Below are 24,285 nucleotides of genomic sequence, written 5' to 3' on the forward strand. Positions count from 1 at the left end.
GTCCCATGGGAAGCTAAACTTGGGTGCAGGTCATCTCTCTGGGAGAATAGCAGATCCCTAGTTCCAGTTAGCTTTTTGCCTGTAACCTAGCATGAGTTCTCTCAGGATGACTTTCAGACAAATGTACTCTTTGTACTAAAATACTCTGTTTAAATTACATTAATTTTTACTTCTTTGTAGACCCTTTGATTGACTTTTACCTTGTGATTTGGTGATTCTCAATGGGAAAGGGGTTCCTCATAATCTAATTTTTTTCCCTGTGTTCTATACCCTACTTTGCTTCCCACTTAACAACCCTCGTTTAGCACTTGCCCCTGTACTAGACAGTACCCTAAATAATGAGTGTGCCAGAATGCCTTCTGAGTTTGCTAGAAGAACTAAATACAGCCTATTTTAATTTTTGCTTTTATAAGCACAAGGAAATGCAAAATTGAGCCCTCTTATACTAAGACATGTAAAGAGGGGAAATAAAATTATTAAGTGCAAAGGATAAAGAAGGAAGAGACACCAGTTGCCCATCACCTCCACCCTTTCAACCGTGGGGATATATTCATTGTCTCTTGGTTAGGCATTCTCTGACCTGGAAATTGTGTGTCTGGTGATAGATAATGGGTTAGTGCCCCTGCTGGAACACAATTCACCTATACTCAGCAGGGGTCTTTTTGGAACAAGCCAAAGGAATTGGGTTGGATCTTGGGCCATCACCTGAACTGGATAGATATAGTATACCAATCTCAGTAACTCCAGGTGGTGACCAGGATCAACCTTTTCCCTGCTAGTTTCCTACTCCTAAACACCAGTGCCCCCACCCAGTGGTCAACTCCTCACTGGCTCATCTCTACCAAAGCTATCATCTTGGGAGTGGTAACCTTTCTCAGAAGAAAGAGCTTAATTAAAATTGGTTCAACGTCTTTTCCTTGTTTGGACTCAAATTTTCATTAATAATAGGAATAAAAACATTTAGGGGGCCAGTTTTCTTGACCAGTACAAAGTAATCTCTAATTTCTTTCCCCAAAAAGTACATTTAAAATAGAAAACATGCTCAGTATCTACTTCTAAGTAAATTCATTTTGACTCTCAATTTATCTTTCCTTAATGCTAGATAAGCTCAATGATGCTGTAAGAGAATCCTCATACAGAGGCTGACAGTTGCCCACCTTCCTCAACTCTAAAGTTGAGAGAATCACAACTAGATTTCTTCAAAAAATCTCTTGTCTAGTGAGCCAGCAAGGTAGGTTTGCTATAGAGCCACTGGGTGGATAACAGTGGTAGAAGACAGGAGAGGAAAACACTGTTTTTTGGCTAAGCAGACAGAAGAAAATGAGTGGGTAGGTGAATTAGAAAGAGTTCATATGGAGCTGTGGCCAGTGTGACTCGGTTGGGCGTCTTCCCATGCACTAAAAGGTTGTTGGTTTGATTCCTGGTCAGGGCACATGCCCGGGTTGCAGTCTTGATTCCCCGATAGGGGGTGTGCAGGTGGCAGCCGATTGATGTTGCGCTCTCACATCGATGTTTCTCTCCCTCTCCCTTCCTCTCTCTCTAAAAATTCAATAAAAATATTTTTTTAAAAGGAAAGAGTTCATATGGAGTGACCTCATTAAGCTTATAGCAAAGATAGAGTGGAAACTGTGATGCTCCACCAAGATTCCCTCTTCAGGGCAATGCACCTAGCTCTGAGTTGCTGGAGCTGTTGATTCCTGACAGTTTATATCTATGTTCCTCCCTAGCAACTGCCTTTGCTTTGAGGAATCTGCCTCACAAAGATTAGGCACTTTCTCAGTAGGTGGACCACAGCTACTGACTGGCTGCTGTGAAAATACACAGTCTTGTTTTCCTTGCAATAACTTGGGAAAACACTGAAGGTCTGTCCAGCTTCAGAGCTTTATGTGAGATATAGGCTTAAGCTTTGGTTGCAGCTTCATACTGGGTCAGTGTCTCCTTCTGTTCAATTTTCTTTTCCTTGGTTCCTTACAGGTGTATTTCCCAAAAGAATTTATCAATAAACCTTCTGCACTTAGGTATTCATCTCCTTTTAGTACCTACAATCATCACTTGTTTACTTTTAAACCTCATGCTCCCGATCACAGAATGGTGGCACCACAAGAATTCTTTCTAAACTTCCCATTCTATAATCTTCTGACCCATTGTCATGAGCCTAGTAATGTGGGAGGGAAAAGCTGGGAGATGGTAAATCAGGGTGCATGAGAGTGTGTCCTTGTGATATTATGATTTATAATAAGAAATATATATATTTAGGTTTTGTTAGCATTCCTGGCATAGGCTTATAAAACCGCTGGAATTTCCTAAGTGATATGAGCTATAGAAGTGCTTTTTGCTACTCATAACAAGCCCTTTCCCACTACACCGAGTTTAGGATAATGGGGTGACTTTTGGAAAGCCCCTAAGGATGGTGGCTGGTTGCCAAGGAGGCCAACTCTGTGACGAGAGGGTTGGAATGTTCTGCCCCACCCTCCCTCCTCTGGGGAAGGGAAAGGGGCTGGAGGTTGAATTAATCACCAATGGCCAGTTCTGGCCAGTGTGACTCAGTTGTTTGGAGCATCATCCCATACACCGAAAGGTGGCAGGTTAGGTTCCTGGTCAGGGCACATATCCAGGTTTGGCTTCCATATCCAGTCGGGACATGTACAGGAGGCAACTGATGGATGTTTCTCTCTCACATCTCTCTCCCTCTCTCTCTCTCTCTCCATCTCCCTCTCCCTCTCTCTCTCTCATAAATCAATAATAAAATAAAAGAAAATCACCAATGGCCAATGATTTAATTAATTGTTTTTTCTGATGAACCCTCCATAAAAATGCAAAAGGAAGGGGTTCAGAGAGCTTTTGGGTTGGTGAGCAGGTAGAGGTACTAAGAAGGTGGCGCACTAGAGAGGGCATGGACGCTCCATGCTCCTTCCCTCCCATACTTTGCCCTAGGCATTCCTTTCATCTGGGCTGTCCCTTAGTTATATCCTTTTATAATAAACTGGTGAGATTATTATAAACAGCAAGTAAACTGTTCACCTAAATTCTGTGAGCTTCCCTAGCAAATAAATCAAGCACAAGGAAGGGGTCATCGGAACCTACAATTTATAGCCAGTTAATCAGAAGCACGGGTGACAAACTGGACTTGCAGATGGTATCTGAAGTCAGAAGGGAAGGGGCAGTCCTACAGGACTGAGCCCTTCACCTATGGGCTCTAATATCTTCAGGTAGATACTGTCATTGACTGGAAATTAGTCATACGACTATAGCTAACTTCATATGCCCAGGAAACACATTAGAATGGATATTGGTGTACCATTAGCAGACTCAACCACAATAGTGCACGCAAAATATTTTTGTAGATTCTTATCATTATATCAAACATTTTTCATAGTCTTGATTATTGTGGTAGATGTTATTATTGTTGAAAATCTTTGCTGCCCCTTTCCTCTAATTCCACTTGCTTTGGCCAGTGGAATTAGAGAGCAGAAATGACATATCCCATATCTGAGTCTAAGCTTTAAGAGCGATTGTATAATTCTATCTTGCTCTTTTTCCACTGCACTGAGACCAACATGGGGCTGGTCCTTCCAGCTGGGTCCTGGGATGAAGCAGAGTTGCAGTTAACCTGCAAAGGATAGGAAGCTAAGTGAGAATAGACTTGTGATAAGTCAGAGATTTGGGGATCAGCTGTTACTGAAGCAAAAGCTGACTGATACTGTTATTGGATATATTGGGGTGTCCTCTTCCCCACTGGGTGATAGGAATGGGGTTCTGATGATACCTTGAGAAAAAGAATTTTCTGAGACTCACATGGGTGGATGAGTGATTTTTATTTGCATGGAAATACATCCATGGGTTTTCAAAGTCACATTCCAGTCATAGAAATATAGCTGAGGTTTCAGTAAAGTTAAAAGCCAAGTCAGTATCCAGAGTTTCCGTTCCATGTTGCAGCCGGGTCCAGTTCAGCATCAGGCTAGCAGCAGTACATTAGTCCATTGTGTGTGGGGGTCCACATGGCCGTGGGCCACGTGGGAGAATGCCAGGAAGCAGGGTGAGAGAGCCCCAGGAGTCAAGTGAAACATGCCAAGAGAGCGAACTCCTTTGTTTAAGGGATTAAATGTCCCAAATTTCTGAGTGCTTGCAGTGGCCTTTCCCATTCTGGCCTTGGTGTGACTGACAAACAAGTACCTTCCTGAAGTCACCTCAACTTTACTGCGCCTGTGTCTATTCTTCTCCTCCAGTGATCTGCAGGGAATAGACCAGTGGTTCCCTGGGGATTGTTAAGTTGTAGCTTCCTGGTGAAGCTGCCCAAATGACATGCCTATAATATTTGGCCTTCCTTTTGCTCCTTTCTTGTTATTAATAACTAGGTTGATTATAATGGTATCAATATAATCATTAGAATGGCTGCATATTATTCTATTGTGTTATGTACCCTGAATTTTGTCCAGTATCCTAATATTGAACATTTAGATGGTTTCCAGTTTTCTGCTCTTATCAATAATACTGAAATATACATCTACTAGTGGCCTGGTGCATGAATTTGTGCACATTGAAAGCAAATTTAATTAGAAGAAATATTTTAATATCACTATTCGCCCTTTCTCTATAATAGAAGTGTCAACCAAATTCACGATCCACAATGACAGATCGAAACACATGCATGCGATTGGCACCAGCGAGACCTTTATATGTATGGTGCATGCGTGAGTCAACTTAGCCTTTTATAGATATAGAATAAACTTGCTTAATTAGACCTGCTTTCTCATTTAGCTAAACTTTTTCCAGCCCAGTGAAGCACCCCAACTTCTCTTTATCAGGTAATTGTCAGCAACACAGCAGTAAATATCAACATGAAGCAGATTATTATTGTAGATCATGTAGGGAGAACAAAGGGTAAAATATTTAACTGCAGCAGTGTTTGACTATATTCTGCACAGTGAAAAAGCCTGAAGTCATTTTCAAGGCCCACCATTTCTTACTTCTTTTCAGTTGGGTCAAGTTTCTAAACTTTCTAAATCTCTGTTTTCTGGCTAATGAAAAGAAAATAGGATTCCACCAAGTCTCCTATCTACCTACTCCAGGACTTCTGTGGGGATCAAATGAGATGAGGCATGGGAAAATGCTTCACAGACATTTGGTTAAAGTGTGAAATGTTTGCACCTGGCTATGAAGAAACTGCAAGGAGGCTAGTCGTCGCTAGGGAGAGGAAGCCAGGAGTTGCTATGTGATTACTCAGACCGAGGGAAGGACACTTAGCATATCAGCCTTTTATACAGATAGACTAGTGATCCGGTGCACGAAATTCATGCACATTAAAAGGGGATTAGTTAGAGGAAATAATTTAATATTGCTATTTGACACTTCTCTATAATAGAAGTGTCAGAGATGAAAGAAAATTAGTAAAATGTGTATGAAAACCTTCCTCCTGTCAGAGTCTGGGGCACACCACGGGACTGAGAGTCAAGTCCCCGCCCACCCACATGCACCTCAAAATCGCGTGAGACCCAGACCCAGCTGCCCTCTCCCCGCATTGGGCTAGATCCAGAACTGGCCAGTCCCACCCTTGTCAAGCCCTGCCGGGCAGGGGGCATAGCCTCAGGTCCCCTGGCCCGGTGCCAGGATGGGGTCGTGGTTTGAGGTCCTCCATCAAGCTCTGCCAGGTAGGGGACACAGCCTGAGATCCCCTGACAAGCCCCACTGGGTGGGGGGTTGCAGCCTCAGGTCCCCCGGCCCAGCACCGGGAGGGGGGCGCAGCCTCAGGTCCCCCGTCAAGCCCCGCTGGGTGAGAGCCACAGCCTGAGGTCCCCTGTCAAGCCCAGCCAGGCAGGGGGGCACAGCCTCAGGTCCCCTGGCCCAGTGCTGGGGCAGGGGGCGCAGGCTGAGGTCCCCTGTCAAGCCCTGCCCGGCAGGGGGTGCGGTCTGAGGTCCCCCGGCCTGGTGCCAGGGTTGGGGGCATGGCCTGAAGTCCCCTGTCAAGCCCCACATGGTGGGGGGCATGGCCTCAGGTCCCCTGGCCTGGCACTGGGGCGGGGGGTGAAGCCTGAGGTCCCCCAGCCTGACTCCAGGGCAGGGGGCATGGACTGAGGTCCCCTGTCAAGCCCCAAGGGGGTGGGGGAGGGCGTAGCCTCAGGTCCCTGCTGATTGCTCGTTAAGGCTCCTTATGGGAACTTGGCCTCAGCTGTGAGTGCAGCCATCTTTGTCATGGAGTGTTGGTCAGTTAGCATATTCCCTCTTTATTAGATAGGATGTGCAGATTTTTGTTTCTGTTAAATTATTTCCTTAAGCTGAATTTTTAAAAGATTTTTTATTGATTTTTAGAGAGAGACAGGGAGAGAGAAACATTAATATATTGTTCCACTTATTTATGCATTCATTGATTGACTCTTGTATATGCCCTGACCAGGGATCGAACCCACAACCTTGGCATATGGGGATGACACTCTAACCAACTGAGCTATTCAGCTGGGCCCTTTAAGCTACATTTTTAGGGTAGAAAAGTGTGTCAACATGTATAATCATCATTATTGCTTTTATTCCCCAAAGGGGTCTGTTGTCTGTATATTAAGTCAAGTTCCACCAAAACCCACAGAAATCATGCTGGTACCTTTAACAGAGAGAGAATAAAACAGGAAATTGACATTGAAAGTAATGGAGAAGCTGAGAAGTCAGTGGTGCAATAACTCAGAGATAGGCAAGAGTAGAAAGATGCTGTGGCCCCTAGGAATGGAGGGACACCTGGATCAGAAACCAGGGAACTACAACCATGACTGGGTCTGCCTACTCAGAACTGCCTGGTACTAGCTGGGACCATCAAAGGAGGTTTGGCCTGGCAAAAGCTGGACCCATGGAGGAGGAGGTGTAAGAAGCAGAAAGAGAGAGGGAGAAAAATACTTTGAAACTCTTTCTTCTTGCTCTCCAATCTTCTGCAACTACTGTCCATTGGGCAAAAACTAAAGGAACAAAGGAACCTGGAAAACTTAGTTTCCTATGATACAGAACAGAGCCAGAGAAGAGCAGTGAGGTATCTGAGAGCAAACTGGACAGTAATTAATGAGTAAACCACTTTACCAGTCTTTTCAGCATTGTGTGTTATCATTATAAACTAGTAGCCCTGCGCACGAATCCGTGCTCCAGTAGGTAGCTCTCCGCCCGCTGTCCCACCCTCCTGTAGCTCCCCCCCCCCGCCTCCCCCACATAGCTTGCTTCCCTGCCCCCTCCTGTAGCTTTCCATCGGACGCTTGTAGTTTGCTGCCCCACCCTCCTGCAGATCCGTGATCCTGTCCTTATGCAGTCAGTCATTACACCTCAGCGTAAGGGATAATTAGCATATTCCTCTCTTATTATATAGGATATTATTTTGGTATGGGAGGCAATACAGTTTAGTAGCTGAGAGTACTGACTCTGAAGTCAGACACCTCTGGGTTTGAAATCTGCTCTGAGCACTTCCTAATTATATGACCTTGGGTGATTTGTTTAACCTGTTTAAGTCTCAGTTTCTCATATATAAAATATTGTGAAGATTAAATGATAAAAAATATGTAGCATAGTGCCTAACATGAAATAGGTCCTCAATAAGTATTAGCTAATATAATTATTAGGTGTAAACTAAAATCTTTAGTTTAAGTTTCACTCCTTTGATGTCTGTACAGGAAAAACATTTTCCAAGTAATTTTCTTTCACTGTATTTCCTCAAGAATTAATTGACTATTGTCTTAACTACAGGTTTTAGGTGTCTTTCTTATAAATTTGAATGAATTGTTAATATGATATAGTTATTAATCCTTTTTTATCACGTTTTATATTTCATATTGCTCGAAGCTACAGAAGTTGTCACTCCTATACAAAGCTAAAAAAGTCTATTTTCTTTGTGGTGTCTAGAATTAGATTGTGATATGTAATTACTTATTAATTAAGCTATAAGTATGACTCTATAAAAGATAAATAAAAATCTCTCCTATAAAAGTCTAGGGTAGTATGATGCTCTATAGTGTCAGAAAACTAGGCTCCTTCTATTTTGTTCTGCCATCCTTAGAATGCTTTCATGGTCTATTGATTCCAGATCTTCTCTACCACCTCCGTAGTCTAACTAGTGGGAAGGAGGAAAAGAAAAGACATATGCTTAGTGTTTAAGGGCATAACCTGGAAGTTACACACATCACTCCCTCTCACATGCCATTGGCCAGAACTTAGTCCCATGACCATATCTATTTATAAGGGAGACTGGGAAATAAAGTTTGTATTTTAGGTGGCCACATACTCAGTTCATGATTCTATTATGATAGAAGGGGAAAAGAGACATTGGGGGAAAACCATTAGCCTTTGGCATTCTGCTATTCTGGCCACACATACATCTATGTATCCCCTCCTTCCCACACATAGAATATACTTGTTGCCAGGGGAGAGAACTCCCAAGTACAATCCTGTTACTAACAAAGGGAGCAGAATTTGCCACCCCCAAAATATGCCTTTTTGGCCTATTGATTATCTTGAGCTGCTTATTTTTAAGAAACAGCAGACACAGAAGAAGCTCTGAAATTAAGTGGGAAAATAGAGGTTACCCTTTTGTAAGAAACATAGACATTTATAAGGGAAATCTCCTTTTGTAAATGGAGATTACTAGGAAGAGGAGGATGACTAAATCTCTAGAAATTCTTATCAATTAACAACCTTACCCTTATTTACTGTGCTTTCCTGATAACCTGCATAACTGGCCTCCCCCACCCCCAATATCTTTTATCTTTAACTGAAAGTAATTAAGTTGGTGGCTGGGACCATTTGGGGGAATTAGTCAGTTTTCTTGGGTATCTCCCTTGTATACGAGAGGTACACGTATACTTAAACTTTTGTTTTTCTCCTGTTAATCTTTTTTTTATTACATAGGGGGTGGGGTCGAGTCTCAGCCAAGAACCTAGAAAGGCAAAGGGAAAATATTTTTTCCTCTCCTATACCACATATATCTCAAAGTCCACCATCTCTTAGTGATGTGTGATCCCCTATGTCAGGTTTAGATATCTCCTTGTCATCCTGCAATCTGTAAAAAATAAGACAAGTGTTGTGCCCCATGGACAACATTATAGAGTAATAGAATCAAGGTAACAAGAAATGCTGATTATGGAAAGGGAGAATTGGAAATGATACCGTTATAATAATCTGGTAATTATTTAAAAGGAATGGAATAAAGGGAAGATTAGATAATATCGGCATGCCATTTATACATACAGCTTTGCTAATGTAATGCTCTCCAAGTCTGTTCCCTGCTGATCAGTGGGGGAATGCACTGGACAAAGGCAGTTTGGGCGCATGCCCAGTGAGGTCTGAGTGACCTGGGAAGGTGCCAACCTGTCTGTCAGTCACACCTGGAAATGAGTCAGTGGCCAGAATAGGCATGGCCACTGCAAGGGCTCAAATCTTGAACATTTAAACTTCTGAACAAAGGAAGTTCTCTCTCTCTCTCTCTCTCTCTCTCTCTCTCTCTCTCTCTCTCTCTCTCTCTCTCTGGCATACTGGGCTCCTGGCTCTCCTATTGCAGGGGTTGTGCTCCCCTACACCCACGTGGCTCACAGCCATGTGGGGCTCCGCACATGGACTAATGGACTTTAATTAGCCCGAATGCTGAACCACACCCGGCTGCAACATGGAAGGAAGCTCTGGACACTGGCCTTGCTTCTGGCTCTACTGGAACCCCAGCTGCATCTCTTTCAGGACTGGCTTAAGGGACAGGGGACTTTGGAACCTGACAAATGTAACTGCACACAAATGGAGCCTTTTACCACATCTCATTCTCCCCTGGGGGCTTCTGAAAATGCTTATTTCAGTGGTGCCTCAAGAACCTCAACCTCATGCCCACTTGTGTCTAGGAGATCTGGCCTATTAACTCCTCCAGCAACAGAACCACTCAATCGTCATCAGTTTATGGCAATTATTGCATCCTACTGGTTGGGAAATGCAAAAGCTCCTTGTGCTAGCATTGGATTAACCCTTTGCACTCACTTGCTTTTTTCTCGATTCCTTTATTCTACTCGGGATTTAATTTTTTAAATACCCCAGATTTTACAAAGCGCGGCAGTAGAATAAAAAAAAAATGGAGTTTCTTTTCATACAAACTTATTTATTTGGATTTTTTTATATTTCAAATTATTGATACATTCAAAGAGTAATTTTAATCTCGACATCCGAGTGCAAAAGGTTAAATTCCATAGTTAGCTCATCAGACAGCCCTAAACTCTGTTCTGTTAAGGGTACCTCATGTCCATTGTCCTCTATGGCCCTAGTCTCTACCCTCTCTTTAGAAGGTTCATTTACAGTGATTATAATGGCCTCATCTGCCCATAACTGACTTCCCACCCCCAACATCTTCTTTTGTATTTAAGGTGATGGTGGCTTGGATCATTTCCAGGAGTCTCTCAGTTCTTCTGGGTCTCTCCCATGTATACAGGAGGTATACATATTATTAAACTTCTGTTTGCTTTTCTCCCTTGTTAGTCTGTCTTTTATTACAGGGGGGGTCTCAGGCAGGAACCTAGAAATATAGAGGGGAAATTATTTTTCCTCCCCTATAGAGGCCCTAATCATATCGGCATTTGCAAACCAGGTTTTGGTTTCTTGGGCTTTCAGACTCCCTCTAACATTTAATAGGCTTCTGATCTATATGCCGCTTGTCAATTACATGTAGAAGTTAGTATCAGGCAGGATCAGCTGCCAGGCAGTGAGAATCTGTCTTGGCCATGAACTCCTCTGGTGGAAGGAGGCAGGAAGCAGCAGGGCCCAGGGGTAGAAGGGCTCACCAACCCCAAGAACCTGACCAAGCCCTACACCAAGGGCCCTGAAGCTGGGTGTTCCTATGGGGATGAGCAGCTTTGTGTCCCTAGGCACCCTCTTATAGCTGACCAAGTTTCTCAGATTTCCAGCTGGAGATGTGCAGTGCATGGTGGACAACAATGGGAAGCAGCAGGGGGACCCCAGCACTGGTCCTCTCATCCAGGCCAATCAAAGTCACTCCCTGTGTAGGAGGCTACTTAACCCCAAAGTCAAATCCAGGGAAAAGACACACCCTTGAGTGGAGACCTAAGATGTTAATGAAGCATACGTTGTATGTTAGAGCATGTAGCTCTTCTGCGTCTGTGTGAATCAGAGCCAGAGAGCCAAAAGAAGAACCTGGAGAACAAAAAAGTCTACTCTGCCTGCACAAACCAGTGTCAGCCTGCTGGTGGGAAACTGAGGAACAAAGGAATCTGCCCTGCCCCTGCGTGAGAAGTGCCAGCCCAGCAAAGGGGGAAGAGGAAGCATGTGACTATAAAAGCCATACCCCAGAAGTAAGTTGGGGAGCCATACTATTCTCCATCTATTGTGTGCTGCTTCAGTGCACTGAGCTTTCTCACTTTGTCTTTAATAAACTTATTTCCTTCCGAATCTGTTTCACCTCCTCTGTTAATTATGGCTCCTCCCTTGATTTCTATCCTGGGAGGAACAAGGCCCCTCCTCCTGGTAACACCTGCAGGTAACTGAGTTGGAGCTGCTGCCCTGGAGACCCCACAGGCACTCTCTCTGATGCTCATCCATGGTACATTCTGACAGCACTGGCCATCCATCTTGCTCAAGGACCTGTCCTGTCCGGGAAGAATGCACATACACCTGGCCCCAGGACTGCCTGGGAAGCCTGATGTCATCAGTGACATGTGGCCAAATTTCTAAGTGGCCCTGTTCATCAACAAACACCCGACATTACCTTCTGTTCTGCCAATGGGGTGATCCTGACTGCAGGGAATGCTGATAGCTTCCTGCTTCCCAAGTACTTCTAAGAGGCTCTGCAGCTATTTCATACTCAAGAGACCCACTCCTTGACTGGTAATGAAGAGACAGAGTGTCAGAGTGGCCCCAAGCACAGCTCCAGAGGAAGAAAGATGATTCAACAATAAGATTTTTTTTTAATGTAAAAATATGACAAAAGCTTTTGTTTGAAAACAAACAAACAAAAAGAAGTAACTATAGCCCACGATCTCTTCAAGGCATATTCTTTTGCTTTTTGCTGTTCTCTCTGCTGACTCAGCTTCCTGTCATTCAACTTGATAGTTCCTTCCTTAGCGCTTCTTAAGTTTGGGTGGGAGGTTGACATTCTTAATATGCTCTTCACCTCTGCTCTGGCTCTCGTGTACTGGTCTAGAAGGAAGGCACTTGAGGAGCCCAGTATTATCTCTTCCCAAGTCTTCCTTTTTTGTAGCCTCTTTAAACTGCTTCACTGTGGAGTTGCAGAGAGATTTGCAGTTGTGTGGGGCTCTGAAATGGCAGGCCACAGACTGAAATGACTCTAGATAGAGTTATGTTCCCTTCCATTTTCAGTTGCTCTCTAGCTAGCTGACTGGGGTCCATCCCTCTGTAAGATGCTGCTAAAAGGAGCAAGACGCAGTCCAGAGCAGTACCACAGGTCCGTCATTTGTGCTCTGTGCCTAGTTCTCCAGGTACCCTGTGTTAGCCATGGCAGAGCGATGGATCTGGGCCAAGACAACGGGCCCACTCATTCCTGGACTCTGCTTGTGAGGGAAGATGGCAGCTCCATATCCTTCACTGACGCAGATGATGTGGCTATTTTGACCCATGTGAAGGAAAATGCCCGCTCGACCAGCTCCATCATGAGCAACGCCTTGTGGAAAGCGATGGAGAAAAGCTCGCTCACGCAGCACGCGTGGGAGTCCCTGAAGGACCGCTTCTTAAAGCACCTGTGGGGCCCTAGCCAGTTTGGCTCAGTAGATAGAGTGTCAGCCTGCGGACTGAAGGGTCCCGGGTTTGATTCTGGTCAAGGGCACAGGCCTGGGTTGCGGGCTCAGTCCGATGTGCAGGAGGCAGCCAATCAATGATTCTCTCTCATCATTGATGTTTCTATCTCTCCCTCTCCCTTCCTCTCTGAAATCAATAAAAAAAATATGTATTTTTTAAAAATAATAAAAGCACCTGCGAGGCCAGGAGCATAAGGACCTGTTGGTGGAGCCTGTCCTCCCTGAAACTCAAGCAGAAAGCTGAGGAAGACCTGGAGGCTGCCGATAGCGGGGAACCACAGAATAAGAGAACTCCCGACTTGCCTGAAGAAGAAGAGGAAGAAGAAGGAGAAGAAGAGGAAAGAGGAGGAGAAGGAGGAGGAGGAGGAAGAGGAGGAGGAGAATTTGTAGAGGAAGAGATCAAGGAGAATGAAGAAGCAGTCAAAAAGATGCTTATGGAAGCCACCCGGCACTTTGAGGAGGTTGTGGTGGAGGATTTTGAAATACACATAACAATGTGTGATGATGATCCACCCACACCTGAGGAAGACTCAAAAACACAGTTTTATGAGGAAGAAGAAGAAAAAGTTTCTCCACCAGAAGTGGGAACTGCCATTAAGATCATCCAGCAGTTAATGGAAAAGTTTAACTTGGATCTATCAACAGTTACACAGGACTCCCTAAAATATAGTGGTGAGCTGGAGGCTACTACCTCCTTTTTAGAGTCTGGTCACAGGGCTGATGGGTATCCCATTTGGTCCCAACAGGATGACTTAGATTTGAAAAAACTTGATGAGGGTATCTGACATTGGTCAAAAATTTGGTGCTCAGAATGTAACTCAGAGAATTTATTTCCAAAAGAAATAATTGATAGGATAATGAGAAAAGGAAAAAGGTGTGGCAGATGAGGTGGTAAGAAAAAAATTTTTTGGTGACCATTGAACTTCAGAGATTCTTATGTTGGAGCTGATACTTGTCTTCTGACCAATGCTGTCTTTGCTCTGTGAGTCCTAGATTTTGTAGCCATGCAGAGTTGTGTAGCAGGATAAAAATAAAAGATATTGGGTATATTTACAAGTAAATAAAAATGAAAGTAGCAAGAAGCAGCAAACAGTGCTGAATGTTATAAATCTTTCTTATTTACCCTAATACTATTGCTTTCAATGCCTGTGAGCTGCTTTCCAAGATCTTGCTGACCTTTGTTAATGTTGTGCCTAGCTAAAATTTCTATTTCCTTAGAAGAAAGAGAAAATGGATGCCACGGGAGAATTAGCACTCAGTGCTACAAATGCCTATTGATTCAGACAGGTTCTTAATTCCACTCCATCAAATGAGTCAGCAACTTGTAGGAGGCACAGGGCCAGTGAAATAGAAAACTGGCACCCTCAGATTAGTATCAAAGGACTCACTTTGAAAAAGGAAACCCAACTCTGAGCATTGCAGCTAAACTTTTGCTAGTTTTGATCTGACTGGTATAAATGTTCAAAGATTATCTTAACTAGCAATGAAGCTGACTCTGTCAAAAACTTGATTTTGAAAGTATAGTAAAACAACTACACAGTGACTTTTAAAACTGTAAAGATAAGAAAACACATGCACTGTTATAATTTTTCAATATGGTTGTCAGATTGCTGAAGTTACTTCTGAAGTTCATTTATTTTGTTTTAGATATATTTATTGTGGATTTGGAGCTTGTAATGTATTATAAATACCTCATTATGTTTCCTCCCTTCTTACATTATAAAATAAGCCTTTAAAGTGAATGAAAGTAAATAAAAATTAATGAATGTCACAAAGAGATTTTCTTTCTCTCCTTAGCATGCTTATTTTCTTTATATGTCATTTCTTGATGTTCATTTTATCTGATAAACTCCAGATTACTTCATCTCTAGCACTAAAGATTCCTTAGTTTGCACTGTCAAAATACAAATTAAATAAAACTTTATCTGAGAATGGAGACAATGACCATTCTAAACAGAAGTTTTGGAACAAAGTCAGCAGACATTGAGAAGTTTTATTATTGTAGTTATGTATACCGGTATGAAATATAAGAGACTTTACTAGTAGTTTGTTTTGTGCACTGCCATATACCTGCTACCTAGAGCAATACTTAGGGGACACTCAATAAATATTTATTTGATTAATGTATTAATGGACTTTTAATTTTCTTTTAAAAGTGATTTTAGAGAAAGAGAGGAAGGGAGAGAGAAACATTGATTCTTTGTTACACTTATTTATGCATTCATTGGTTGCTTCTTGTATGTACCCTGACCTGGGATTAAACCTACAACCTTGGCATATCAGGACAATGCTCAAACCAAAAATCCACTGGAAAATATTTGACCTACATAGTTGGAAGAGAGTTGTATCTTTTTGATTCAAACAATAAGGCATGGAGGGATTATATAATTTAGACTATTAAAATTTATGAAAGCATGCAGACTGGATGAAAAGGCATTTAACCTTAGTTCAATGTCTCCAAATATTCACACCAGGAAAGAGAAGGAAGAGCATAAACTCTGGGAACACATTTATGTGATACAGTGTCTCAGATGTTTGCCTCCGGTGGGAGATGATGGCTGAGAAGACACTGATCCAAATGATGGGCAACATTAATGTTGAAATCAACATTTTGAAGTGTTCTTCATTATAGTCTCATGGTCTCACAATAAATTCGAGAAGTGGTTTCTATTACTGTTCTCATTTTACAAATGTGGAAATTGAGGTTCAGAGAAGTAATTTGTCAAAGTCCCATAGCTAATGATTGGTAGAGCCAAGACCTTAAGGTCTTTGACAATCAAGATCAAATGGGATAAGAATTCATGTTTTTGCTCCATCAGCATTCAACTACTCTGGGGTTCTTTCTCTGTCTTTTATCCCCTTCTGCAGCATATCTCCCTTTCTTCTGGTTAAGGATATTATACTAATGTTGTAATGTCATTATGTGCCCTGAGTTAATAAAGAGCTCTTTTTCTTTTCTGGTGTTGAAAGTGATGAATTAATATGTGCTGGGTCTTCATGAAGGAAATAATGATGACTGGAACCAAAGTTAGATGAAGTCATGAAGATGGGAACCTCAGGATGGGATTAGTGACTTTATAATAATATCTCTTTCTCTTTGTGTCCTCTCTCTCCCCCCCAATGCACTGAGGAAAGGCAATATGAGGGTATGAGGGTATACACTGAGTGGCCAGATCTCTGAACGCATAATAATCTGGCCACTCGGTATATATATATATCGTATTTTCCGGCATATAAGACGACTTTTTAACCCAGGAAAATCTTCTCAAAAGTCAGGAGTCTTGACCGACCAATCTGCCCAGCACTCCTGTGCACCATGTCTGGTTCCTCCAGTGTCACCGCTATGAAGAAAGTGATTCAACAGCTCCGGCTGGAAGCCGGGCTCAACCGCGTGAAGGTTTCCCAGGCAGCTGCAGATTTGAAACAATTCTGTCTGCAGAATGCTCAACATGACCCCCTGCTGACTGGAGTATCTTCAAGTACCAATCCCTTCAGACCCCAGAAAGTTTGTTCCTTTTTGTAGTAAAATGAATTTTGAAGGTGTTCTAAACCACTTCTCTTGAACTGATGAATATTCAAAGAGAGCTAAATCTGAAGCCTGTACAAAAAGCTTACCCTATAACATGTGCCATACTATACAAACTTCTGCTTTTGTCAGTCCTTAACATCTACCTCTCTGAATTTTCATGAATTTATATTTCAAAAGAATGATTATTTTATATACACTGGCAGCAGCATACAAATAAAATACTTAGTATAAAAAGAAAAAAAAAGAGTCAGGAGTCTTATATGCTGGAAAATACGGTACCTATATCCCCCTGCAAGCCACTGTCCCAGTGCTGGAGCTGAGAGTGAGTACATATATATCCTCTCTAATAAAAGAGTAATATGCAAATTAATCATCACTTGGCTACACAAGCCACACCCACCAGCCAAGCCACGCCCACCAGCCAATCAGGGCGAGTATGCAAATTAACCCCAAACAAGATGGCTACCAGAAGGGAGGCTTGGGTTTCCCCGGCAACAGAGGAAGCCAAGCTTTCCACACACTCTGGTGGGCCCAGGCCTCCACTCAAGGATACAAAGTTTCAATTATAGAAGGTAAACAAATCCAAACAGAAATGGCGGCAGCTATGGATCGAGCAGGAGGCTTGGCTCTGCTCCAGGCTACAAAGTTTCAATTGTAGAAGGTAAATAAATTCCAGATACTAGGGCCTCTGCTTGGGTTGCCAGGGGCGTGGCTGGCCTGCAAACCACCACAGGCCCCTTGCCCAGGCCTCTCCGTGCCCCAAGGGAACCTCATCCTGATCCAGGACACCCTTCAGGGCAAACCAGCTGGTCCCCACCCATGCACCAGGCCTCTATCCTATCTAATAAAAGAGTAATATGCAGATTGACCATCACTCCAACACACAAGATCAAGATAGCTGCCCCTATGTGGTCAAAGATCCTGCCCCCATGTGGACACAAGATGGCCACCACAAGATGGCCAGCAGGGGAGGGAAGTTGGGAGAGACCAGGCCTGGGAGGGAAGGCAGTTGAGAGGGACCAGGCCTGCAAGGGAGGGCAGTTGGAGGCGATCAACCCTGCAGGGGAGGGCAGTTAGGGGTGACCAGGCCGGCAGAGGAGGGAAGTTGGGAGCAAACAGGCTGGCAGGGGAGCAGTTAGACATCAATCAGGCTGGCATGCAGAAGTGGTTAGGGGAAATCAGGAAGGCAGGCAGGCAAGCAGTTGGGATCCAGCAGTCCTGGATTGTCGGAGGGATGTCTGGTGGGATCGGGCCTAAACGGGCAGTCGGACATCCCTCAAGGGGTCCCAGATTGGAGAGGGTGCAAGCTGGGCTGAGGGACACCCCCCCCCCTCCAATATATATATATATTGGAGGCCCGGTGTATGAATTCATGCATGGGTGGGGTCCGGCCAGCCTGGCCAGGGGGAGGGGACATGGGTGGTTGGCCGGCCTGCCTGCTGGTCAAACTCCTGGTCAAGGGGACAATTTGCATATTAGCCTTTTATTATATAGAATATACACTGAGTGGCCAGATTATTATGTGTTCAGAGATCATAATAATCTGGCCATTCAGTGTAGTGAGAATCTGGCTATCATCAATCCAGGAACAAAGCTCTCACCAGGAACTGAATTGGCCTGCACCTTGATCTTGGACTTCCCACTGTTCAGAATTGTGAGAAAATAAATTTTTAGCTGTTTAAAGTATCCAGTCTATGGTATTTTGTTTTGGCAACCCAAGCAGACTAATAATATATACTGTGTAGTAGTGCTTTGGACCCCAAAACTCTATGTGGATATCTCACACTAGATGAGGTGGACTGGGTTACTAGTGAGGAGTGAGCACTGTTTTTGCCTAGACTGGAAACTGGTCTAAATGGCTTTTCCCATGTGTTCTTTCTCCTAGGTCTGAAACTGGTTTCTGTTCAAGCTTCCAAGAAGATGCAAGTGGAGGTAAGGGACTTCTTCCTACCTGAGGGATGAATGAGAAAAAGAAGGGATGTGGCTTATTCATCATTACCAGTCACCAAAAGAGGCCAAGAGTAAGAATCTCAAAAAAAGAGAATCCAAAGGAAGATAATTTATGTATAGAGAAACTCTGTATACAGCTTGTACAAGTCACTTAACTTCCTAGCTAATCATGGAAGCTGAGGTCATTGATTTCAGACTTTTCTTCTTTTATAATATAGGTGTTTAGTGCACAGCCTTAGGTGTATTCCACATGTTTTAATGCCATATTTCATTTTCATAAGTTCAAGTACTTTATGTCGCTTTTTATTTGTTCTTTGCCCATGCATTTTTAGAGTTGTGTTATTTGGGGATTTTCAGAGTTCTTTCTATTATTTATTTCTAATTTAATTTTATTGTGGTCATATAAATGCATAAATTGAATCCTTTTAAATTTATTGAGACTTGCTTTATGCCAGGAGTATGGTCTATCTTGGTAAATAGTCCATGTGTACATATTCTCTTCTTGGTGGATGTTCATTAGGTCACATTAGTTGATAGTGTCAAGTCTCCTATATATTTGCTGATTTTTTACTTGTTCTATTAATTATTGAGAGCAGGGTATTTAAATCTCTGACTGTAATTAATGGAACTATCTACTTCACCTTTCAGTTCTATCAGGTGTTTTTTTTTTTGGTTTTTTTTGCTTCAAGTATTTTGAAGTTCTGTTTTTAAGTTCATAAACAATTATGATTGTTATATACTCTTTATGACTCCTTTATCATTGCCAAAATGACCCTCTTTATCGCTGGTATTATTTTTTTTGCTCTGAAATTTATTTTGATATTAATATAATCAGTCCAGCTTTATTTTGATGCTTTTACTTTTAACCTATTTCCATCTTTAAGTTCAGCGTGGGTTTCTTGTAGGCAGCATATGTAGTTCTTGCTTTTTCAGTCAATCTGATTATCTCAAAAATTATTATAAGTTCTATATATATTTAGTTTGTGTTTCACACTTTATTTTTTAAAAATACATTTTTATTGATTTCAGAGAGGAAAGGAGAGGGAGAGAACAGGAGTATGAGACAGGGCTTAAACATCACACAACTCTAGTTCAGTGGTACCCCTTGGATCATGTATGTTAATGATGCTTCCCAGAATTTTGTTAAGTTATGGCTTTTGCTAGAGGATCCATTTGGAGGGAAGAATTAGAGTCACATGTATAAAGGCTGTGAGGGGTCTGTTCCCAAGTGGACATAAGGCCAAGCAAACTCTCCCAATACACATCATTGTCCCTGTAGGGGAGCAAAAATAATTTTCTCCCTACTCTTTTAGGTTCTTGGTTGAGACCCCCAGTAATAAAGGACAGATTAACAAGAGAAAAGCAAACATACATTTAATAACGTATGTACCTCCTGGGAGAGACCCAGGAAAACCTAGTAACTCGCCAAAGTAGTCGATGTCACCACCTTAAATACCATCTCCAGCTAAAAGCAGAAGAAGGTGGGTGGAGGCAGTTATGGGAGTTTTTCAGCCAAAGCACGGTAAATAAGGGTAAGATTTTTATGTCAGTTTCTAGAGTCATTCTCCCAAGTACAGAGAGGGAGATGCCCTTACAAAAGGAGATTTCCCTTTTAAATGTACAAAAGAACAACTTCTCTGTTTTCAGAGATTCTTCTGTGTCTGAAGCCTCTCAAAAATAATCACCCCAAAATAATCAAATAATCAATAAGCCAAAGAAGCATATTTTGGGGTGGCATATTCTGCTTCTCTTCACCCATGAGTTCAGAAAGAGTGTCCAGTGGAGGGAGGTGTGTATGCGGAACGAAGTACTGGAAAGGAGGGGACTAGACAGAAAATACACAGAAACCTGAATTAGGGGTCCCTTTAAGTCTGTGGCTGAATACTAAGCTGTGCACGTGCAGAGGTTAAATACGTAGTGTGTCACAATGTCATGAAGGCCTCTGAAAAGGAAATATTTAGAAAAGCTAATGCTTACGAAACATGCTATTTGAATAGTTTACTCGGGTAATCAAGTATGTTCTGCTGAAGAACATTGGTAATCACTTATTTTTAAAATGATAGTTTTAAAGACTGAATGTGTATGTAGACTATCTAAAGGTTACCTCACTCAGTATCAGGATTCTTGAATTTATTTTGTGAACTTCCCAAAGCAATCTAAAGCCTGATATTTTCCGAGTTTTGGATTAAAGGTACGAATTTCCCTCAGCCCTAGTAAGAAGCACTTTTGAATTCATTTCCCTGACATGAGATTGCTCTCCCAAAAGCAATTTTGGAGGGAACATTAAGTGCTATAGAACTGGAATTGGAGAAGTGGGCTCTAGAAAATGTTTTTAATCAGGGCTGTGCAGGCGCCCATTTAATCACTGTGCAATAGAAGACGTTAAAGGAATAACGTGTTGTTTAAGGCACTTACTGACTGAGAAGTTCATTTAAACTGGGTCCTCTTTTCTCTGGCTCCCCATTTTGGAACTGTTTGGCCCAAACTGAACTCAATATTTCTGTTTGGTAGCTATTCTGCAGCCCACCCCTGCCACCTGCCCCCAATGTCCTCATCTTTTGAACTATAAATGGAAATTCACATGTTTTGATTTTTGTCCTTGCAAGTTATAGTTGTCTCTGACAATTTCCTCTTGAGAAAAGCCAGAGTGGTGCTGTGTATTTTCAGTCATATTCTCTCTGGTATCAAATGTCACAGCTGGGTTGCAGGAAGGTTTATTTGCATTATAATAGCATTTCCTTTAGACCTCTAGGGGCCTCTATCTCTAAAATCACTTGTCTACAGTAACTGCAGGGAGAATAACTTGACCTTTTTAAAAGTAAACTTTCCAACTGAATATCTCCCTCTGGATCTAGGTTCAGAGGGTTCTGTGTGTTCGTGAATGTTACTTGAGCTTTTAGGTTAATGTAGATTCTGACTTTTAAAGTGATATAGTGTCTTTGATTTCCCAAACAAAAAGATCTTTCGTTGATTGTGATGATGAGTAAAGTATTAAGTATTGCAACGGGATGATTTGTTGAGGGTGACAGGAGAAAATTCTAAGATGTCCTAAATTAAATTATAGCAGGCCAGAGGGTGGAAGGAAGAGACAGAAAGGGGTCAGTCAGTTAACTACAGTGTAAAACCAACAAAAGACTGCTCATATTCCTTAGTGTAGGTTGGAATTACTAAATTAACATCCAGGTGGCTATTTCTGCGATTATCTATAAAGAGAGAATAGCTAGGAGCCATTGAACCCCAGGAGCCCCTGCTTTAAAATAAAATTCAGCGAGGAAGGGAGAGAGAGATAGACACATCAGTGATGAAAGAGAATCATCGATCGGCTGCTTCCTGCACACTCCCTATTGGGGATTGAGCTGCAACCCAGGCATGTGCCCTGACCGGAATCCAACTGTGACCTCCTGGTTCATAGGTTGATGCTCAACACAACCATTGAGCCACACTGGCCAGGCAGGAGCCTCCACTTTTTGTTTACACATGAGCTTTAGGGACTCTGCTGGCCTATCCCAGAACTAGCCCTGATTCCCCTTGTCCCACGTCTTTGTCTATATCCTTTCAAAAGGGCTTACATATTTCTCCCCCTACTTGATACATGAAAAAGGCTTGCAAAACTTCAGAACGATGGACATGTTGTCTTTTCTACCTAGCCACGCTGCAGGGGTTTAGACCCCAGGCCCCAATGCCCGTCTTTTTTTTTCTGCTAGCAATGGCTTAATAAATCTTTTCTTTTAAAAAGACTTTCAGCTGTGGAGGGAAAAAGTTTTGTTTAACAAGGGCATTAATGTTTGTTCTTCCTCCCCCTATTCCGGAAGGTTAGTCAATACTTTTTGTTCTCCTCCCCAAATTTATATTATAGTATTTGTAGGCAAAAGTAGGGTGACCAGCTCTGGCCAGGTAGCTAAGTCAGAGCATCCTTCCCATATGCCAAGGTTGTGGTTTCCATCCCTGGTCAAGGTACATACAAGAATCAATGAATTAATGCATAAATAAGTGGAAATGTTGGTGGTAGAAATGGAATTCTTCCACGGGATCAAGAGGAAAGTATTCCAAGGACCCACGCATGGAGACTGTGGTGTGGTGAGATTTATTTGTGATGCAAAATCAAAGGAGTTCCCCTCCTGGGTTCCCAATGTCCTGTCTCTGTCTTGCCATGGAAAAAGTCCAACCTTGTCTTCATCAAGGCCAAAACAAAGGCCAGTGTCCAGAATTTCTGTTTTATATTAAAGCTTAGTCCTTTTGAGCTTGTACTGTCTGCTGCAGGCCCCGGGTGGCTGCTAGACCTGTGTGGTTGTGTGTTCACAGGCAAGAGAAAGGAAGCACAAATGAAAAGGTGAGAGTGTTACCAGGTGGGGGAGGGAAGGAGAGGGGATGAGAAAGAGATAGATAGATAGATAGATAGATAGATAGATAGATAGATAGATAGATAGAGGAGTTAATTCTTTGTTCTCTAGGACTATGTACTCTCGGGCTTGGGAGGAACCAGGAGCTTTTTCAAAACCACCAGACAACTTCCCAAGCCTTTGCAGGTTTTTGATTGTCTACCTCCTGATCAATGATCCCTTTCCCAAATTAGACTGACAGGCCTCTATGATCAAGCACCTCCCCCTGCCCCATTTTGACTTATATTGTACATATGCTTATTTCCCTCTGTTCCCCTCCACAAACCAGTACTGGAAGGAGGATGGGAGGGGTGTTAATCCTTGGTGAGGTAAGCAAACAGGCTCATGTTCCCCAGCCCATTAGGCTCAATGTCTGATTCCCTTTGCTTCTGTTATCAGTGGTGAGGTGCCTTCTGTGCCTCTACTAGTTACTGGTGGAAGTGGAGTTTTTGGAGTACCATTGGGAAAATAATTAACTGAGGCCCCCATGGGAGGATGACGTATTGTGGAAAGCTTTATTGATGATGTAAGATTAAGGGGGTTCCCTTCCAAGGTCCCACCTCCCTCCATCTGGCCATGGCAAAAGTCCAGTCTTGTCTTCAGCAGAGTTAAGATCAAAGCCATTGCCCAGAGTTTCCGCTCCATATTAAAGCACAGCCAGTCCAGCATCTGGATAGCTTAGCTTGTGTTCCCAGCTGCAGATCATTGCATGTGAGGTCCACATGTAGGACATGTGGCTGTTAAGGCCACAAGGCGGGCTAGTGCACAAGGGAGTGCAGGTTACAGAGCAAGAGAGAAACAGAAGCAGAAAAGAGAGAACACTTTGTCTTGAGATTATAACTAGGAGCTTAACAAATGATCCCTTCAGGATTTTGCAGGCTTGCAGTGGCCCCTTCTCCTCTGGCCAATGATCTCTGTTCCCGGGTTTGACTGATGTACATCTTCCCTACTTGCCCTGACTTCACAGGGCATGCGCCCCTTTGTTGGATCCCTTCCCCCAGTGATCTGCAGGGAATGAACTGGTGGTTCCCTAGGGAGTGTGAAGTTGCAGCTTCCTGGTGAAGCTGCCCAGATGACCATGCATATCATGCCTGGCCTTCCCTTTGCTTCTTTCCTATTATTAATATTAGCTAGCTAATTACCACAATAACACTGCCTTTCTTAATATCTAGCTAACTACAGTAACAGAACAACAAATTGATGTTTCTCTCTCTCTCTCTTTAAAATCAAGAAAAAATAAAATAAAATAACAAAGAAATAGGGTGACCAATTGTCCCAGTTTGCCCAGGACTTGAGGAGGGGGAGTGGGAGTTCCTGGCACATGGACCTTTCAATACAAAAACCAGGTAAAGTCTTGAGCAAACCAGGACAAGTTGGTCACCCTAGGCAGAAGTCATATACCAGTGATGGGCAACCTTTTGAGCTTGGTGTGTCAAACTTCGCCAAAAAACTGAGCATAACTCGGGTAGTGTGTCACTTTGAGGAAAAAACATTATTTTGCAAATGTTTCATCCTCAGGAGCAGCAAATGTTTCATCCTCGGCATGCGGCCGCCTTAGCGGCCACGTGTCATCAGAAATGGCTACATGTGTCAGTGCTGACACGCATGTCATAGGTTCGCCATCACTGTCATATACAAACATCTTCCATTCTGGAATTTTTTCTAAATC

General features: G+C 42.8%; 2 protein-coding genes and 1 pseudogene across 2 annotated transcripts; all 3 read left to right on the plus strand.

The window, feature by feature from the left end:
• Positions 1 to 10,712: 10,712 nt before the first annotated feature.
• LOC114227409 (tRNA 2'-phosphotransferase 1-like) lies at positions 10,713 to 11,903 on the plus strand (annotated as a pseudogene).
• A 567-nt stretch (positions 11,904 to 12,470) lies between these two features.
• On the plus strand, positions 12,471 to 13,604 carry LOC103297862 (telomeric repeat-binding factor 2-interacting protein 1-like). Its single transcript, XM_054715188.1, is given in 3 exon segments — positions 12,471 to 12,739; positions 12,970 to 13,536; positions 13,538 to 13,604. Coding segments are annotated over 3 exon segments (903 nt in total).
• Positions 13,605 to 16,059: 2,455 nt separating this feature from the next.
• Positions 16,060 to 16,531, plus strand: LOC103297851 (guanine nucleotide-binding protein G(I)/G(S)/G(O) subunit gamma-5-like). The gene has a single exon (XM_054715850.1). The coding sequence runs from the start codon at positions 16,075 to 16,077 to the stop codon at positions 16,279 to 16,281; it is 207 nt and encodes a 68-aa protein (XP_054571825.1). The 5' UTR covers positions 16,060 to 16,074; the 3' UTR covers positions 16,282 to 16,531.
• Positions 16,532 to 24,285: the final 7,754 nt, after the last annotated feature.

Source organism: Eptesicus fuscus, chromosome 1 (genome assembly GCF_027574615.1).
Source record: "Eptesicus fuscus isolate TK198812 chromosome 1, DD_ASM_mEF_20220401, whole genome shotgun sequence".
Taxonomy (NCBI): Eukaryota; Metazoa; Chordata; class Mammalia; order Chiroptera; family Vespertilionidae; genus Eptesicus; species Eptesicus fuscus.

Excerpts from the sequence above, each read along its gene's own strand:
- LOC103297851 (XM_054715850.1), top strand. The coding sequence starts at position 16,075 with ATGTCTGGTTCCTCCAGTGTCACCGCTATGAAGAAAGTGATTCAACAG.